The sequence below is a fragment of the Podarcis bocagei genome (assembly GCF_964188305.1).
Source record: "Podarcis bocagei genome assembly, chromosome: 10".
Classification (NCBI taxonomy): Eukaryota; Metazoa; Chordata; class Lepidosauria; order Squamata; family Lacertidae; genus Podarcis; species Podarcis bocagei.
The window spans coordinates 50,075,145-50,096,014 of record NC_138135.1 but is presented as its reverse complement, the minus strand read 5'-3'; the positions used below and the strand labels follow the sequence as shown (position 1 = coordinate 50,096,014).

Genomic DNA, 20,870 nt, shown 5'->3' with positions numbered 1-20,870 from the left:
CCACCTGTGGGGGCATGGTGCACGGCGCGTGAGTGTCTGGGGGGGGGGGCGGCTGCCGCGATAGCACCCTACCGGAATAGTGGTGCCGGGGGCGATCTGCTCCCTCCACACTCCTGTTCCTCCGCCAGTGCGTGGACTGCTTACTTTTTAGAAAATGTTGTTATGTCTATGGTAGTTTTTGTTATGTGAATGGTGCCACACACACCCTGGGTGAGTTACGTTGACCCCTGGGGTCCGTAGACCACTGAATGGGAAACAATGCTTTAAATTATATGGACCGGGGCGGGGTGTGACTCAAAGCATGAGATGGGCTTCCTGGTGGAAGCACAAGGCAAAGCTCACTCCTGACTTCTCTGAACCCAGATTTCTTCCCACCACTAAGCCCTCTGGGATGGGAGCTGGTGGCAGCCGCGGTGGTACCTTGGGTTAAGTACTTAATTCGTTCCGGAGGTCCGTTCTTAACCTGAAACTGTTCTTAACCTGAAGCACCACTTTAGCTAATGGGGCCTCCTGCTGCCACCGCGCCGCCGGAGCACGATTTCTGTTCTCATCCTGAAGCAAAGTTCTTAACCCAAGGTACTATTTCTGGGTTAGCTGAGTCTGTAACCTGAAGCGTATGTAACCTGAAGCGTATGTAACCCGAAGTACCACTGTACATCTTGGGCTGGCCCATATCTGACTCCTAAACTTTCTATGGAATTTTAATGCTTTGTTTATATTAGAGAACCCTTGAGGTCTAATAAATTAAGTGTCAGACTAGCAGACCTGGGTCCACATCCCCACTCAGCTCACTGACCTTGGACGAGTTGCTATATCTCTCAGTGTAACCAAGGGCTGTTTTATTCTCAGAATAAAAGAGAGGGGGAGGCAAATGTTTGCCCTTGGAAGCTGCTTGGAGCAAATGCAGACTAAAAATGAAACACTGTACAAAAATACATAGTGAGAGAAAAACTCAAAAATACTCCTCTCCTGCAAAAATGAACAATTATTGACCTGATGTTCAGTCACTGCCAGAGCCAGCCTGAATAAAAATGTTATGAAAGGCTTGGTTGATTTTGCTTCTTATTGAGCAACAATAGCCAAATCCCAGCTGCTTTATGTGGGTCCGTGCTGCTTTAAATACACACTTTTGAGATCCACAGGCAAGAAGGGCCTCGCCTCCTATTCAGATTTCAGTCTACCGAGACTGTGCGTGCGTGTGTGTGTGTGTGTCCCCTCCACAAAGATGGGTGTGGTCACTTCGCATCGAGACTGTGGTCACATCAGAAGGGAAGCTGCCCGCATCTCAGGTTATATAGAGGGAGCGAAGCTGGGTGAGTGAGATTAACCCTTGAGCCCCGCTATCGCCTTCTAGCAGTTTCAACGCAACGTCTTGGTGGCAAGCGATTCAAGCAGGAACCAGCCTGAGGAACTGGGGCTTCCAAGCCAATACTGTAGAACAGAAACAATGCTCCGGCGGTCGCGCGGCAAGGTTGCAAAAGCGTGATCCCCAAACTAAGCAGCCTTCCCCCTCCCAGCCAGACAGCGGGGGGCTGAACTTTCCACGCCAGGATCAAGGGCTCTTGCAACACCTTATCTCTGCCTCGCACCCCTTCCCCCAGCAAAGCCCCGCTCACCATATGCTCCTGGGGCGAGAAACCGGGAGGAGGAGGAGAACCCCCCCCTCCTCTCGGCTCGCCGCTTCCCCTTTTGCAGCTGCTAGCAATAACCCTCCCTTCTCCTTCCTAGCGGCATCTCGCCCGGCAAAGCGGGCGCTTTAGGCGCGAGCCTGGGCAGGGTCCGCTCCTCGCTCACCCCGGGAGGCATCCGGGCAGCCTGGCCCGCTAAGCCCCGCCCTCCGCCCGCCTGTCATTGGGCAGCAGCCGAGGCGGCGCGGCCGCCATTGGCCGCGAGGGGTGTCGGCTCGGCGCAGGGGAGGGGCGGCAGAAGGAGAACCCGCGAGGCGCTTAGAAGCTCCCGGGCTGGCGGCTTAGTCTCTTGCCTGCGCGCGGCGGCTTCGGGTGGGCTGCGCGCCTTCGCCTGCATTCCCAGGCCAGCAGCTGCGGATAAGAGGCGGAGAGGGCGGCTGAGGCGGCGAAGGCGTGGTAGCAGCAGCGGCTGCGGCGGCGCAAGGGGCTTGGCTCCGGAGAGAGCGGGAAGGCGGAGAAGCCATTAGGGGGGAGCGAGAACTTTTGTTTCGGAGCTCTGAGCCGCCCCCTGCCCGAGTCCCGCCTGCTTGGCTCTCGCCGCGCTTGCAGCCGCAGGCGAAACTGCTGGCCCGCAGGCGAAATTTCGCTGCCTCGGTCCCGCGATGCTGCGAGCTGCCGTCCAGGCTCTGGCGCGGACTGAGTGAAGGGCAGCGGCCGCAGGAAGAAAAGAGCGAGGGATTTGCCGAGACTCGAGGGGAAGGGCTGGTCCCGGCTGCTTCGACGCCCAGCCTTTGGTTACTGCTGCTGCTGCTGCTGCCGCCGCGCCCCGGAGATGGTGCCTGCTCCGGGATTAGCCTAAAAGTCCCCCCCCCTTCTCTCTCTCGCCTTTCCAGCTACCATCGCCGGTAGATCTAGCTTGGGACGCGCGGCGAAGTCCTTCCTACCTCGAGGAAGATCTCTGCTGTAAGCGCCGCAATTACAAATTGTGCCGCGCGAAACTCTGCCAAGTGTTTTCCCTACCCTGAAAGAAGAACCGGGCGGATAATATGTCAACCCCGAGCAGATTCAAGAAGGACAAGGAGATCGTGGCTGAATATGAAAGTCAAGTGAAAGGTAAGAAGTCCGAGGTGGCCGTCGGGGGTGGGACTGGGAAGCCTCCTCCTCTTTCCTGACTCTCCTCTTGGTTTTTACCCTGCCTTAACTCCAATGCAAGGAGGCGAGCGCACATCTTTCCATTCCGAGTAATTGCCCCCCCCCCAAAAAAAACTGGCATCCTCAGATTATAACGGGGGTTATAATCCTGGCTAAATCCGATCCCCCCACGCCCCAACTGAAAGGGTGGGGGAAAGTCCACCTTTGTACTGCTCAGGCCACTCGCTGATTTGAGAGTGTGATAAATTGGTAGGCGAGTGTGTGTCATGGGGGATAAGCTTAAACCATTTTAGGTGATAAGTGTTCCAGCTGAAGACTCATCACAGAGTCATCTGGTTAATAGAGTCACAGTATCCAGTGTGGAAAGGGAAATGGGCTTGCACAGCAAGAGGGAAGCTGGGATTTGAATAGCCTTCTCCAGCCCCTCTCTTTCCAAGCCACAGTTAAACTGGAAGTGAGGACTCTTTTCTTTTTTTCTTTTTAAAAATACTGCTTGATTGCACAGTTTTAACAGCGTAGATTGCAATTGCTACACTTAATTTACTTCCAGGATGTCCTTTGATTTGGCAAAGGGAGGGTTGTAACTGATTGACAGCTCCCATGTATCTGGAATGGCTGGCTTAGACCATGCACCTTCTGTTTAATCAGTTACAAATGTTCGGTAGCCTTTTAAAAAGCAGTCTTTTAACAGTAGAAGCAATGCTACAACATCCTCCCTGCCTAAATTGTACATCAGTTCTGTTTCTCCGTGATTGCTTTTTTATTTTAATGTCACATCGGAAGACGGTGTTTATACAATCATACATAATATTTTAAGAGTTTCACTTTCCTGTTCTGTAGCTTCATTATATCTGCAGCTTCTGTTTTCTAGCACTTGGCAGCTTTTGAATAAAATGTCTCTTGGAAACAAACAAGTTCTTCCTTCTAGAAATATGCTAGTTCATGTTCCGTGCTGATTTAAGGTCTTCACTTCATTGGTTGAAAACTAATGTGGGCTATATTGGAGCATACAGATTAATTTGCTCCGGCGTGCGTACATAATAAAAGTTTATATTGCAATTTTGAGTTTGTCCATAGTAATGAAATACCCTTTGTATATGCAAATCCAACATGTGATGTCATCAGGAACTCCATTTCACATAGTGTCCTGTTGGCTTTGGTAGAACTCTGTTCATCTACACCAGGGTTTCCCAAAAGGGTCTCCAGCTGTTTTTGGACTACAGTTCCCATCATCCCTGACCACAGGTCCTGCTAGCTTGGGATGGTGGGAGTTGTAGTCCAAAAACAGCTGGAGACCCAAGTTTGGGAAACCTTGATCTCTACACTAAGGGTTCCCAGACAAGCAATTGTGTACCTATGCTATAGTTCCACCCTACTAGCTTTTTAATGTGGCGTAGCAGCCAAAAAAAGACCAGGCATGCATTGTCTGCTGTACAGTCACACGTGGCTTTGAAATGTATGACTGGCCTTCCAATTCTTTGCCAGAACTGTCTCAGAATCTTACGTGACTGTGTTCAGCTTGAAGGATGAGTGCCTAGCTGGCGCCTCCAGAGTATGGGGGTATGAAAACCCCACTTTCTTCAGATATGCAATTGCTGCACAGATTACTGAATCAGATCTTGAAGGAAAGCCGCCTTAAACAAAAAGTTTCAATAGGTGGCTTAATATCGCAACGCTAGGAGCTTATCTAGTTTCAGCTGGTAATTTAATCCAGGCCACTTCCACACTATGTATTTAAAACACTATTCTATTGCTTCAACAGTTGTGCCTTTCCCCGAAAGAGCTCTGGTACTGTAGTTTAAGGATGCTCAGAGTTGTTAGGATACTGTTTTACCCCTTGCCGAGTGGTTTAACCATCAATCTCTTTTCCTAGGGAACTCTGTAACACAAACTGCCTGGGAGTTCTTGTACAAGCCAAGTGCACCTCTGGGACATGACTATACTCTCAGCAGTGTACCATGGTACTGAGGAATTCAGTTGCTCGGCAGGGATATATGGGACACCTATCAGAACACAGATACAAAGTAGCAGTACTAGAATAGAAATAATTTAAATGGTTGTGTGTATTGCGTTGAAAACAAATTAAAACTTTAGTGGGAAAAGTATACATTATTCAGATGAAACAAACTTATGTACAGTTTAATGGGTTTTGTTTTTGCATTTGATAAATATGGGAAAGAAGAAAACGCTACAGAGGTACTAAATTCTCTGACAACTAATAACATCAAACTACCTAAACCACCAAATGATTTTTGGCTTGTGGATTCTGTGAGCATACTAGATTGAACAGATCATTGGGCAATTTTTAAAAAGAAAATATTCTGTTATGAGCAATACCAGACTTGATGTTGACTTGGCACATAAAGTCCTACACAACTTGGGTCCCAAGTACTTGATGCAGCACCTCTCCCAGCATCTGCTAGTCTGAGCTCCTAAGACCTGCAGGGGAGCCCTATCTGTGCTCCCATCAATGGCCATGATTTGTTTATGATGACGAGAAACTGGGCCTTCTCTGTTGTGGAACTCTTATTGTGGAACTCCTTTCCATTGAAGGTACAGTTGTGTCATCACTTCCAGGCTTGTGAAGTCAGAAGAAGACATTTCTTCCCCTGAAGGCTTGTGGGGAGAGTTTGACCCAAGGGCTGTTGGTCTGTGGTTTACAATTTTGTATTAGAATGGTTTTAATATGTTATGAATTTTATTGGAAATATTGCTTTGGGCCAAAGGGTGGTCTAGGAATGTATGTATATATTTAATACATTAATATACCAACCTTCCTCCCAAAGTAGGAATAAATAATAATAAAATAACCATACAAGGAAGAGGATTTGGGCTGTCATGTTTTTAGATAACTAGCTATATCGTTGAATTCAGGAATAAGAACAAACGTGGTAAATAAATTGGGCCAATTAAGTGGTTGCTGGGGCTGTTCTTTGCAGTACACTTTTAATAAACAACAACAGTCTCAAATGTGTAGTTTATCCCAGTGGAAATAATTATCCTATTTTTCCTCAGTTATTTTCCTTACAAAACACATGAAGAATAAGCTCCACTCACATGGCTGTAGCATGTCAACATGGCAGTCTAGTTTCCTTTTTCTTCTATTTGGCCACAAGAAGTGAGTAGACAAAATGAAGTGTTCAGTTTGCAGAAATAGCCTTTGTTAATAAAGAACTATGATGATAAATGCCATAGCTGGCAAGTGAGATATGTACAGTGATATTTTTCTGTGCCTTCAACTAAGGCAGGTGGAAATGTGTATCTTGATCCATGGTTGTGGTAGCCCCTGTTGGACCAGTTGGATATGTAGGGGTGTGCTTTGGGGATGGATGCCCACATCCTGAAGCTGTTGATTGTCTTTGGCTAGATGTGCATGATTGTAGCTGGGTCTAAGCCAAAGTATACAAGGCTGCCGTTGTATGCAGAATTAGGTATGGCATGCTGAACTCTGCACCCGAATGGGCGATCAGACTGGTAGTTTACCAAGTGCATTTTGCCATTCTGCTTCAAGTCAGTCATCTGTGTTTTTCCGTGTCCTGGTAAAACTTGAAAAGAATACTTCAAGAAGAGCAGCATGGAACCATTGTTAACATGTAACAATTTAATGATATTTAACCTTAATATATAAACAGAGTTCAAAGTCAGTCATTGTGTATGAGATCTACTAGTATAAGAATATGTAAAAGATTACCTGTGTTCCACAGTGTTCTACAGGGGCTGCTAGAGCTTGACTTCGTTCAAGTCTTGTATTTTGACTTATTGAAGAAACACCAAAATAATTAGCATGACACGTTGAGAGAATGTGCCTTGCATTTCATTAAAACTAGTTGGATAATTTAGTGAGAAGTTTCAGTTGGAGGACTGAATACAAGGAAATGCCATAGGTCACTGGTGTTTTATTAGTATTTTTTTAAAAAAATCTTAGGTTTTAACTGCAGACCGAGGCCTAGCCTAACCTATGGAGTACAAACTTTTATCTATTAATCTTTACAGGAACCCAGCAATTATACTTCTGAAGGCCAATTTATGCATTACAGCTGCCATTTGAAAGACGTTTCAGATTACTCCATGTGGCAGCTGTTGGCATATAACAAGCTGTATTTATTCAGTAATTCGAGGTGCTGATTTGGCAGTCTTCTCCAGGTCACTGCAAACTTCCTGAAAAAGAAAGGTTTGTAGTGAATATTGTTAAGTCTACATGGTGAAATGCTGTACTTCACATTTGGTAACTGCTGTTCAAGGCAGTATCTGTGTGGGTGACCATATAATGTACAAAACATCCCAATATTATAATACTGCTTCTGCATAGCAATTTCCTGTACTTCCTGAAGAAACAGGAATTATCTGGAAGAAACAGCAGCAGTGTAGTTTAGAAATACTTTTCTGACCATGCAGTCTGTACTTGCCATTGTAACCCATCCGGTATCCATTCCAGTCACAGTGCAGATGGTACAGGAGGCAGTGTAGACTCAACACAACATCGACGGGAAGGGATGGAACATTATCATCATTGTTGTTGTTTAGTCGTGTCCGACTCTTCGTGACCCCATGGACCAGAGCACGCCAGGCACTCCTGTCTTCCACTGCTTTCCGCAGTTTGGTCAAACTCATGTTGGTAGCTTTGAGAACACTGTCCAACCATCTCATGCTCTGTTGTCTCCTTGTGCCCTCAATCCTTCCCAACATCAGGGTCTGTTCCAGGGAGTCTTCTCTTTTCATGAGGTGGCCAAAGTATTGGAGCCTCAGCTTCAGGATCTGTCCTTCCAGTGAGCACTCAGGGCTGATTTCCTTAAGAATGGATAGGTTTGATCTTCTTGCAGTCCATCGGACTCTCAAGAGTCTCCTCCAGCACCATAATTCAAAAGCATCAATTCTTCGGCGATCAGCCTCCTTTATGGTCCAGCTCTCACTTACATACATCACCACTGGGAAAACCATAGCTTTAACTATATGGGTCTTTGTTGGCAATGTGATGTCTCTGCTTTTTAAGATGTTGTTTAGGTTTGTCATTGCTTTTCTCCCAAGAAGCAGGCGTCTTTTAATTTCGTGACTGCTGTCACCATCTGCAATGATCATGGAGCCCAAGAAATAATGCACATTATCATATGCACCATTAAATGAATTTGTTTAAATAGCTGGAGTTTGTCTAACAACAATGACCAGGTTCTTAGGTCAGAGGTGTGCGGTGCAGATGTTTCTTTTTCTGGATTTTCTCCAGATAAGTTGCTTATAATTGTGTCATCATTTCCAGGCCACTTCATGATATAGTGTTGTGAAACAAGAGAGATAGTGATTTGCCCATTTTGTCACCCGATGAATTACTGGCCATTGATTATCTGAACGGACTTGAGCTTCTATATACAAACCTAATATTCTAGTCATTGCACCATGATATTTCTCTCAAACACAAAACATCTACGTCTAAATTATAACGTCCAAAAGCTGCATTGCACAATTCTGAAAATTATGGAAGTGACATTAAAGTATATTGCTTTTTCTGATCTTGGAACGTTTAGTATTTGCCTAAGCCTCAGTGTAATAATTAATATTTACTTGAATCTTCCGTGCCCTACTTTTAAAAAGATTTTGTATTAGCTGCAGCTGTTTAGGAAAGAAGTTTTAGCAGAACAAATTATACAAAATCCATGCTATGTAACTGTCTTTTTCCAAGAATCTCAAAGTAGATGAAAATTTGTTTAAACTAGAAGAGAGCTATCATTTTTTCAGGGAAGAAAATAAAATTGTGGTACAGTTAAATTTGGTCAAATGTATCATGTGTGAGAAGGCAGAAAAAATCCATTTAAGTTTGCAATGGACAGTTTCACATGCAAACTTGAGAAAACCTGCAAATTTTCTCTATTCAATGAGGTGCAGGAGTTTGGTTCTGCTTGTCCCTCTGAATTGTATTAAGTAATGTGCCCATTCATTTAGGCTCCAGAAGAGGTTTGTGTGCCGCATTTCAAAATAGCACACTGGCCTTGTTCTTCTGTGATGCTAAACCATGGTTTGACCCTACATGCATGACTAAGAAGAAGCCTAACCAAAGCCTTGGGTCTGCATACTCCTCCTTACAACCCCCATGTGGCCAGCAGAAGGACATCACCAGTTCTTAGCTTCCATGGCTGTTGTGCTATATGATTTGGAAATCATGGTTTAAACCAAACTAGTTAGTTAAGCAAAGCAAGCCATGTAACCCATTGTTCTGAGTCAGTTTTAAACAATGATCTGTGGTTCATAGGACACACCAAGCCAGAATTTGTGGAAAGTGAAATTAAATGTGAGCAAAGTCCTCCTCCTGGCTGTGCAGCAGAAGACTCTGAGGTGGGAACGGGAAGGAGACTGAATTTTTGCTTAGGGTCCGTTCTGCTCATGCATGTTACACTATACAGTGGTACCTTGGTTCCTGAACTTAATCCGTTCTGGGAGTCTGTTCAACTCCCAAAACCATTTGAAAACCAAGGCACGGCTTCAGATTGGCTGCAGAAGCTTCCTGCACTCAAGCGGAAGCTGTGTCAGATGTTCGGCTTCCAAAAAACGTTTGCAAACCGGAACACTTACTTCTGGGTTTGTGGCGTTTGGGAGTTGATTTGTAAAGACAACTAAGCTGTTCGAGAACCAAGGTACCACTGTACAATTATTTAGTGTTGTGTGTAGCCACAGCCACTGGTCAGACATCAAACACTGAAGCTATCTTTCCCTATTCTTACTTTTGATTGTTTAAAAGGCAGTGCTGATATTTCACACTTGCTTTATATTATACTTCTTAAGCTTGCTTCTCAGAAGTAAACACATATTGTAGGGAGAACATTTGCTAACACTTATTGCAGAAGTGTGAAAGGGAGAGCTGTGAATTTCTTTATGGCTGTGTTTGGGTGAGAGACACAGCTGCTGTCTCAGACGTCCAGGGTCTCTGGCTTTTTTGCAGCAATAAAATTGTGCTTTATGTTTTCAGACAAATTTGTCCCAAGATATTTAGGATCTCTAGGTGACAGTTTTTGTTTGGCACAAAATTGTAACCAAAAATAACCAACTTGATTCTGTGGGTAGTATTGTGGCAAAAAATACGAATGAGGACAAATTTTTCCTTAATTGTTTGTAAGATGAAAATGAATGGCATCTTCAAACATGATTAAGCAAAACTTACATTTTAATAATCTTCCCCTTTTTTTGGAAGGGAAGCTAATTATTTTACCTTCTGGAGCACCCCAAGATAAAATTAGCATTTGGCTATCATACTAGCATTTTGCCACATAAACCACAGTAGACCCACACATTACATGTCTCCTAGTTATTCATGCCATAGTGAAAGAGAGTGGGAAAATGTTATTATATTCACACTTAGTGGATATAATGGTGTCATATGGTTGAGAAATACTGGGGAAGCAGTGGATATGCTGTGCAGCTCTGGAAAAACCTGGGTGATGCTGATATCACCCAGCCATACTGATCCATCATGTTTCGCTATAAGCAGTTGAACTGCCATCTACATGTAGAATGTGGCCAGTTTGGAGTATAAAAAGAGCGCTTGGGTCCAGTTCAGAGGTTTCAAATTGGAAATATTTCCTTGTGAACAAGTCACAGTGCCAAGGCTCACATGTTCAACCTTCCACTCTCTTCCTCTTTCAGAAGCAACAGGTCCCCTGCAACATCCAGGCTTGGGAAACTGTGTAAACTACCATTTGAGAACAAGCCAGTATCTGAATCAATGATTCCATATCCTGAACTGTTCTTGGACAGCACTTAAAGTGCAGTTTCCTAACTTTAAAACAGAAAGTGGATGCTTCCATCCTGGGTGTGCAAGAGAAGATGGGAAGTTTGAGCACCCAAGTCTTGCCATAGTTTATTCAGAAGGTAGGAAGTCATGTTTCCCCATTAAATCTGAATTGGGCCTCTATTTCCTCACTGTAGCTGACACACGTCACACTTTATAGACGTATTAATGAGAATTTTGGAACTAAGTTATGATGTTTTGGAACTATTATTAATAGTTTTGGAACTATTCCTGTTTCTAGCCGGCAGGATCCTTTGCTTTTGCCCACAAACATTGCTGACTGCAATTGCATGCACTTTATGTTGTGGGTGGATAGAGAAGAAGTGGTGTTACTGAGCTCAGTGATTAAAAGAGAATTTAAAGATGCCCTCTATAAAATTGTTGCAGGGAAGGCAGAAGTAGTAGTTTACAAGAAGAGTGCTGTAATTGAACTCTTTATGATGTGGCAGTTCTTGTAAACCATGTTTGGAATTACTACAAACACCGTCGGATTTGCCAGAAGATGATTTCCATGAAGTAATAATTGTAACTCTTTACATTTGGCCACAGTGGGGAAATAACGGGAGTACAGTAGATCCATGAATATTGTGTCTCCGGGCTCTTAAGCAGATGTAGTCTTTCTTCTAAAGCACTGCATATAATATCTATTAGCAGAGAGCATTGAGTTGGGAGTCTTGCTACTTTGACAGCATGTATATATGCTTCCAAATCACTGTTCACCAAAGATAATGCCATATATACTGGCTTAATACATATTTATTATGTTCTGTCTCTCATACCTGGATCCTAAACACAATGCTTTAGAAGTTTATCTATTACCTTCACTATAAATTACTCTTGTAATTTAATAATGCAGGTTCTATATTGTAAGCATTGCACAAACCAATAGAGTAAGCCCTGCCTATGTGCCTACTATGTAAACATTTCCAAATAAGTTTCTCTTGGAACTTGCGTTTCATACACCTCAACCCTGTTTCAGCATTCTTTGCTCCCATGTCGAGCGACGTAGGTTCATGAACAGCCCCACCCCTGTTGTTGTGCATTCCTTCCTTGACATCTCTGCATATGACTCGTGAGTATCCCTGAGAATGGACATTACAAGCTCCTTCTTTGGTATTTGGACATACAATGAAAGCATATGTTCCAGGGACACCTTCATGTATACGGTTATGCATGTAATAATAAAAATAATTATTATTATTTATACCCCGCCCATCTGGCTGGGTCCCCCCAACCACTCTGGGCGGCTTCCAACAAAACACGAAAATACAATAACCTATTTAACATTAAAAGCTTCCCTAAACAGGGCTGCCTTTAGATGTCTTCTAAAAGTTTGGTAGTTATTTTTCTCTTTGACATCTGGTGGGAGGGCGTTCCACAGGGCGGGTGCCACTATCGAGAAGGCCCTCTGCCTGGTTCCCTGTAACTTGGCTTCTCGCAGTGAGGGAACCGCCAGAAGGCCCTCGGCGCTGGACCTCAGTGTCCGGGCAGAATGATGGGGGTGGAGACGCTCCTTCAGGCATCCTGGACCAAGGCCATTTAGGGCTTTAAAGGTCAGCACCAACACTTTGAATTGTGCTTGGAAACGTACTGGGAGCCAGTGTAGGTCTTTCAAGACTGGTAAAGGCCTTCATGGAATCTGCAACCCTTCTTAAAAACACATTAGAAAGGGTATAAGAGAACAGGCCTTACCAACCTGGTGCCCTCAAAAGGCTTCTTTTTGACTGTGACGCCTTCCAGCCTCAGCCAGTGCATTGTGGGAAGTCGTGTCTAGATGCATATACCAGAGCATTAGAAATACTGTATGATTATAATGGCAGCTTGTTTGGGAAAGAGTTATAGGAACATCAGGCTCCACAGGAGATGCGCAGCTAGCTGAACTATAGCAGCATTCGGGTATTTCAGAATGTAGATAATGGGCACTCTAGAGCCTATACTAAAATTGTCTTGCGTTTTCGCATTTTTCCTCTGTTTCCTTCTTAATTTGAGATTTGACACACTTTCAAAAGACTGCTGTCACACACTTGTGGTTTAACAGATCAAGAAAGCTTATATTTTTATGCTATGTGAGCAAGAGCATTAGAGATGATAAAGAAACGATACATTTCGAACCCAGAGTGTCTCCCAGTGGAGCAGCGCGCACACACACATAAATATATATTTCTTGTGTGGCATTAGTTTAGAATTTCTGCCTAGCAGAAACTGGCTGAGCCAGGGCATGCTGACGTTTCATCATGAATGATTATTAGCCTGAAAGCTTAAATTCCCTTTCACTTACCAATGTCTTTATTATATATTAAGTTCCTGCAGCTCATCAAGAAATGTGTTTACATACTCTTTCAAGCTGATCACATTTGTATTTATGTATTGCATAGCTTACAGAAAGCTACCACAGTTCAAACACCATTTTTTTAGCACAGCTGTTCTGCTAATTAAAGAGCTGGTTATCTAGCACAGCATGTGCGTAGCTGAGTGTCCTGACTTCAGCTACCCGGAGTAGGGTAGCTTCTGCCCTGTACAAAGAGGGAACTTGCTCTGCGAGACCTTTTGCCCTTGCAATTGATTTTAATAATGTTAATGGGTCAATGTAGCCACAGTGGGTCAGAAGGTTAAAGTCAGTGAAACATTTGGTAAACGAGAATTCTCTAAATCTTTAATTCCCTTATGGACTGTGAAGCAGAATGCTAATAAGATAGTTCCAGAACGGCTTGGGGGAGATTAGTGACGGGACATGGAATATATAGGCTAAAGGCTGCCAACTAGAGTCTTGCTTAGGTCGGTAATAGATCAGAGGCTCACTGTATCACAGGATTTCACAGTTGTATTTTACAGGTTTATGGTTTTGCATTGGCTTTCATAGTCGTCTCTTTCTGCGCTCCAGTATCCCAGGCAAGTTTTTATCGTTCACAGTGCCCATATGTACATTGCTATGGTAGAATAATGATCAATCCCTCCGGCTGGATGAGTAGAGGGTTATGCATTCATGTATATACTTGCAAAGCAAGTATATTGAGAACAGAAGGCTTATGAACCAAGTGGATAATGGGCTTCTATTTGTAGATACATCTGCAAATTTGTGTTCCAGATACAAAGATGGGACAGCAAAGACTGGTTTACGGTAGAAATGGATTGAGCAGTCATTGTCACTTCTGCATATTTTCTTCTTAAGTCTGTTCTGTCCTATTCCTATGATTAAGAAAAATAGTTAAAATTAGCATTTAAACATGCCTTCCAGAACAGCTTATCACAAAATACACTTATTTTTATACGTTATTTGAATGTAGGTGTCATGAACTACCGACTATTGCTCCATGTGGGAAAGTTATCAGGTCAGAACTTTCGGATCGCAACATGGCTGCTTCTGGGCAGGCAGGAAAACACAAGTACTTTCTTGTTTCAATTGAGCCTTGCTTAAGCTCCAGTGAAGGGTGGGGAACCTCTGCTGCATGGGTCAAGCTGGGCCTACCATGTCTCCCCATTTGTCCCACCAGGCTATTTTCCCTAAATCACACACAGCTGCCCCACACCTGATGCCATATGTGATGTCAGGTATGGGGCAGGTACCAATGTGGCTACAAAGGAAAGCTCCTGATTGTTCCTACACTAGTAAGGCATGCTTCTGCTGCCCATCAGCTGATGGGTGTTGAAAGTGCATCTTCCTTCTATAGACCTGTGGTTTCCATTGCTCCTTCTAATCAGAATTGCTTTTCAGTTCCGAGCTGTCTCATGGTTCTTGACTCACCTAGGCTACTGCCCACGGCTCATGCCTGGCAGATAAGAGAACTGTGAATAGCTGGTGGTTAACAAGTTCTGGTTCTTACATTAAATTAATCAGAACAGCTCTTCAATTATGTTGCCAAAAAGCCACCCATGAATTAAGTGGGATTTACAGCTCTTACTCGCAGCGATTGGGCAATTATTCCAGAGGCTTGAGGCAATTGCAATTGAGGCCTGGCCCCTAAAAGCAGACTTATTTAAACTCCTGTAACAAAGATATACAGAGCATGTCCTCATCAAATTATCATAATGCGTCGGGAGAGATTGTATTTTAGGAATGTTGTATGTAGGCTATGGATTGCTTTAAAAGGGTAAACATGCACCTTGAATTGGGCCCAGAAGTTCACATCACAGTCAACTAGTGCAGCTGCTACACAAGTGACAGAATAAATAATCTCCTTCCAGTATGTGAGATTTAGCATTCTGTACCACCTGGGGATTGTACGTCATCTTCAAGGGGAGCCTCATGTCAAGAATATTGCTGTATTTGGTCCTTGATGTTACAGTAGCATGGATAAGATCAGTGTGTCAAGATCTCTGCTGGTAACACAAATGCAAGTGGTAAAAGGTGCCCGAAAACCATAGCCACTCTGATCTGAGCAGAATTCAGGAGCCACCCCCAAATTCCACACTATAGTCAGATGGGGAGATTACTACCACCTCATTTCAAACACTAGACAATAATATTTTCTTTCTGAGCATTGGAATTGCCCATCAGCGTTGCCTCCATCTTAATGATCCAATTTCAGTTTAACTTCATCCGCTGATCTAGATTTGTCATTTGCTCCTGAATGCTTATTTAATGAAAAGCACAGAAGCAAGTTTCATCCGGACTCTGATGACATTTCACTCAATGCTTCAGATTACTCAGTGGCTTCATAGAGATGCTAAACAACATCTCGCTGAATCTTCCAGAATATTGCATAATCTGTTCCCATAGACCTGTTTTCACAATATTTAAACAGCATTTACTTTCATGCGGAGGTAAAGGCCCTGCTCAGTCCTACAGTCTGTTCTCTTTTGCCATTTTGCACCCATAAGAGATTGTGGGTTATGTCTCAGTTCTGCTGCTATTTCAGCATACAGGTATGGGCATTCTACTTCCATATGTGTGTGTAAACAAGTTTCTAGTCCGTAGGCTTGCTACTATGTTCTTCACAAGGTCACATCTGTCAGACTGTTCTCAGCCACCTGTGGTCTCTGCTCTTGGGCCTAAGAACCACAACTCATCAGGTAGGATTGAGCACAGCCTATCCCTGCGAGATGAGCGCCGCAACCCCAGAGTCGGTCACGACTGGACCTAATGGTCAGGGGTCCCTTTACCTTTACCTTTATCCCTTCTAAACACCTGTTAACCATTCTCACACTCTTAACTTCGTTAATCCTTTCTTCTCTCTTCAGTTTGCCTAGTGATTTCTTTGCTGCATATAAACAGCCCCTCCGTGTCTCTATATTCTTCCACCCCCCACACCCCTTCAGCACACCTGGACTTCATTCCAAACAGCTGCCGTGGGCAAGAAGCCAAACTGTTTTGCTGTCATCCCCAGCTACATCATACTTGCATATATATATGTGTGTGTGTGTGTGTGTGTGTGTGTGTGTGTGTATATATATATATATGCCTGAAAGTTTACAGATGTTTCCTCATGAAGTGGCGTAAGCAGTCTTCCAGTGGAAGGAGGTGACACCACTGAGAACATCAAGGCCAAGACCTTGAAGATAAAGAAGGCATTCCCCATGACCAAACAGGCTGATCTCTGTTGGCAAGATGCTGGAAGATATCCGCACCCTCTCTGACTACAACATCCAGATGGAATCTGCCTTGTGCCTGCTTCTTCGTTTAAGAGGAGACATTTAAATTTGCTGCTTGCCACCCCAGTAAACTTCATTGCCTTAATTCCATACATGCGCCTATGTAGAGTATAATTCCTTACATAATTTTTTGGGTTTTTGTGCTCATCCTCTTGACAAGGGGAATCAATTGCAAATTTCAGTTGCATATTTCATGTGATTCTACACAAGTTATATAAGGCACAGAATATGCGTTGCCCTTTATAACCCAGCCTTCCTGACCTCAGAAGGAGGCTGAAGAAGACTTTTTGCGCAGGTCCAGGGACCTTGGGGCCACACAGGCTTCCCAGTGTTCACGTTCTGCCTCACAACCCTCTGCTCACCTACCACCAATGCCATCTGGTTGGGTTTCCCACACCAGGCCATTTGCCTCAAGATCCAGCTTTGCTTTTCCTGCTTTCTTTCCTTCTCAAGAAACATGGTTGTACCTACCTACACCAACCAGTGCTGTTCTTTCCCCCCTAGCCATGGAAATCCCATTCTGCCTCCTGTAGTGAAACACTACAAAGCAATTGTGTGATTTCCATATTGGCTGAAGCATGGTGTTCCCTTGAAATGTGTCACGTTACATTTTGTGACTTTTAATGAAATACTAAATAGAGCAAAAGATTTCTGTGACGGGCCTAGCCATACAAGTTTTTAAGCTGAACTACAATAAGGAAGATGAAACGTGGGGAAACCGTTTTGCTTATCTGCACATAACTGTTCGTATAAAATGCAAACCTACGAACCAACCAAAAAAGGCTGACATCTTGACATTTTAATCTTTTAAAACCTATGTAACATCAAGAGACCTACTTTTGCATTTACTGGAAGGTTTTTCACTGCTTCAAGAACAGCGCTATAAAATGGTTACAGATAAAAGCTTAAACTGCATGGAGCATAGTGGTCTATTACATAAACAAACACATGGCCATTCCTTTCCAGCTGCTGTCTGCAAATGTTAACAACATTCTGTCAGCTGCGTTGACTGTCTTTATTGCATAATCGGAATGCTTATGGCTCCATTAACACATGAAATGTCAATAGGGCCAGAACAAAAGTGTGCAACAATGAATGTGATGCAGAAAAGTTTTATGAAAAAAAGGACAAATAAGGAAATTTAAAAATATGTCGTGCTCATTAATGGAAATATATCAGTGACTTCATATAGCTAATCAGTGCATTATATGACTGCAGATATTGTCAAAACAGTCCATGGTGGTGTATATTTGGGGAAGGGCTGTAGCTCAGTGGTGGAGGAACTGCTATGCAGGCAGAATATCCCTCATTCAATTCTCAGCATTTCTCAGTAGGACTGAAAAAACCCAAAAACTCCTATCTGAAACCCTTGAGAGCTGCTACCAGCCAGTGTAGACAGTATTGGGTTAGATCAGGGTTTCGCAAACGTTCGTCTCTAGCTGTTTTTGGACTACAACTCCCATCATTCCTAGCAGGGTTGCCATCTTGAATAAAAGATTGTGGGGGCCCAGGTAAGCCCCACCCTCCATAATCGATCACATGACACAGTGCACACACATCATTTGAATGGGAATGCCCACAAACTTTGTGGGGCCCAGCCCCCTCAAATATTTTATTGTGGGAGCCTTGGCCCCAACATCCCCTAGGAGTTGGCTCCTATGAGTTCTAGCTAGCAGGACCAGTAGTCAGGGTTGATCAGAATTGTAGTCCAAAAACAGCTGGAGATCCATGTTTGGGAAACCCCGAACCAATGGTCTCATTCTCTGTACATAAGATTTGGAATCTGTTCTGTTTCCACATATTTGATACTCAATCTTAACCCCTTGAAGTGGGCTATCTGTCTTTGATGCCATAATTCCTTGGGTATTGTTGGTATAGTGCCGTAATTTGGAAATATGGTGATAAGAGACAGGTTAGCTTTCACAATTCTAGAAATGTTTCATTTTGGCAAGGAAGTCAGCAATGAGCTCTTTGATAAAATGTATTTAGCTTATAGATTACTGTGTCAACTAAACAACAGAAGTTTAGTTAGCCTTTTCTTGCCTCAGGAAAGTCTTGATCATGTCCTGCAAAATGCTTGCATTTTGTCTAAAGGTTGGGAATTGTGGTTTTCACTTTCCCAAAAGCCAGCAACCCATTGGTACATTTTTCTACACTGTAGAAATTTCATAAATAACCAGCTAATGAATTCAACAACCCTTTCCATTCAAAATAAAAAAATTCCTTCCAGTAGCACCTTAAAGACCAAATAAGTTAGTTCTTGGTATGAGCTTTCGTGTGCATGCACACTTCTTCAGATACATGCACACGAAAGCTCATACCAAGAACTTAGTTGGTCTTTAAGGTGCTACTGGAAGGATTTTTTTTTTTATTTTGACTATGGCAGACCAACACGGCTACCTATCTGTAACTGGAACCCTTTCCATTCAGTTTTCTTGATGTTAATGGCACCGGTTTTAATGTCATTTACCTGAGATGGGTAACAAGTATACTGTAATCATCAATTCCTTTTTTTACGTGCAGGGGATGTAACTTTTCCATCACTGTATTTCTCTTGTTTGGGCACTATAGCCAGAGGTTTAGTACAGATTGACAGCCTTGAAGAGTACATTACTTCATTTCCTTCTGCTTCTTTAATATTCAAAAAAGTAGAAAACATATTTGGCTTACAGAAAGAGTTAAGGCACTTAGAATTGCAAATTCACTCATGCACTAAAAAGTATGGAAATTGTAAGATACCCAAACTTAACTTTCATTTTATGTTAGCAGCAGGCATATTCTTAAATTGCTGTATTTTCTCACTTACAACATAATCTCCATGCTCCCACACTTCCTTGGCCTTTCAGCCCCAATATTTTTCCACCTTGAAAGCTCAGGACGCTATTGAGAAAGTGGCCATCCTCTACTTTGGATTAGCAATGATATTGGGATAGAGTCAAGATTAGTAGCTCCATGGAGAAATGGTTCCCAAAATTTCCCCCCACTTGACTAAGGGTCTTCACAGACCACCTAATGATTTTTCTGCCTGTCGTAGCAATTGTAATGTGCTATGCTATGATTTTAAAGTATATTTTTATTGCTTCTATTATTTATTATATTTTATTATTGAATTGTAGTTCGCATTCCATGCAGTTTAAGAAATAAGGAAGCAATAAAAATACAATTAAGTGGCAATATGGAATATTTAATGCAGACATGCCACGAACCACCTGAATAAAGCTCACGGACCACTGCTGGTTCATGGACCACAGTTTGGCAGCTCCTGCTTTAGAGGGCATCAGGTTTAGGGTTAAAAGAGCACTGGTGTGTCATCATGAGATGATGCACGTCAGCAAGTGAAAGGAGATGAGTGAGCCCCTTTATGACTAAACATGCATGGGATCAGCTTTTGCAGTAGCTGGGTTCTGATTTATTTTAAAATGAATATTTTAGAAGCCCAGCCAAGTACAGGAAGTCTGCACATTTGAGGTCCTAAACTTGAATACAGTGGTACCTTGGTTCTACAACTTAATTCATTTCGGAAGTCCGTTCGACTCCCGAAAAAGTTCAGAAATCAAGCCGCAGCTTCTGATTGGCTGCAGGAAATTCCAGCACTCAAGCGGAAGCCGCGTCGTACATTTGGATTCCAAAAAACGTTTGCAAACCGGAACACTTACTTCCAGGTTTGCAACATTCGGGAGCCGATTTGTTCGACGACTAAGCCGTTTGAGAACCAAGATACCACTGTAGTTACTTTGCTAGATTTTATTATGGTGAAACATGCACAAGAATCTGTAACTTAAAATAAGGTTTTTTCCATGAGATTGGTTGTCTAAACTAAATGTTTACAGTGGTACCTCAGGTTAAGTACTTAATTCGTTCTGGAGGTCCATTCTTAACCTGAAACTGCTCTTAACCTGAAGCACCACTTTAGCTAATGGGGGCTCCTGCTGCTGCCGCGCCGCCGGAGCACGATTTCTGTTCTCACCCTGAAGTAATGTTCTTAACCCGAGGTACTATTTCTGGGTTAGCAGAGTCTGTAACTTGAAGCGAATGTAACCTGAAGCGTATATAACCCTAGGTACCACTGTAATGCCAGCAGACGTAGGCTAAATTCAGCAGTTTATTCTGTTTTCCTGAGGTTTCCCTAGCCGTTAATCTTTGCATTATATTTGAGCTTTCACATGTCATAAAAACCCCTTCCAGAAATACAGTGGAATATCATGCACATTTAAGAGTCGTTTTCATTTAAGAGTCATATCAACAGAATTTTTCTGGAAGCAAATAACACAGAAATGAACACTGAACTTGAACTATATTCCACTATATTTTATGTTTTTTTAAAAAAAACTGTATCTGTCGCTTTTGTGCGGTTGTATTTTTTTTACTTTATTATTTGGTGGGTTGTGTTTCTTTTCTTTTTTTGCAGTATTGAAATATAAAGGCTGGGTATGAATCTTTTACTTGAATAAATAAATATTTAATATGACATTTAACTGTTTAAAGTATAACTCTCCATCCTAAGGCTGTCACTCTTAAAAGAGTAACTAAAGATACCGACTTTGCAAAGTTTGGGAATTCAAAAGATTCCGTAGGCTAGTTTGTTCACAATCAAATCTATAATGAAATGCTCTGCATAAAAATTATACAATTTTCTGTAATCTGGTAGCATAAATAAAAGTTGAAACTTTTGTATATTCTGTTAAGACTTGCACATGTGAGACAGACAAACAGGATGGAAGCAGAGATTG

The 20,870-nt window shown here is 42.9% G+C and overlaps 1 protein-coding gene across 2 annotated transcripts in view; it reads left to right on the top strand.

Annotated features, from left to right (window-relative positions):
* Positions 1-1,242: 1,242 nt before the first annotated feature.
* SRGAP1 (SLIT-ROBO Rho GTPase activating protein 1) overlaps positions 1,243-20,870 on the top strand; it is a 121,763-nt gene continuing 102,135 nt past the window's right edge. The window contains exons 1-2 of one of the 2 annotated variants that reach the window (XM_081211493.1): positions 1,243-1,313; positions 2,522-2,741. In XM_081211493.1, the coding sequence (XP_081067619.1) occupies positions 2,675-2,741 (67 nt within the window). In that variant the 5' untranslated portion in view covers positions 1,243-1,313; positions 2,522-2,674. Of the gene's footprint in view, positions 1,314-1,939; positions 2,742-20,870 lie in introns of those variants that run through there. The other variant, XM_081211492.1, reaches the window with a different exon arrangement.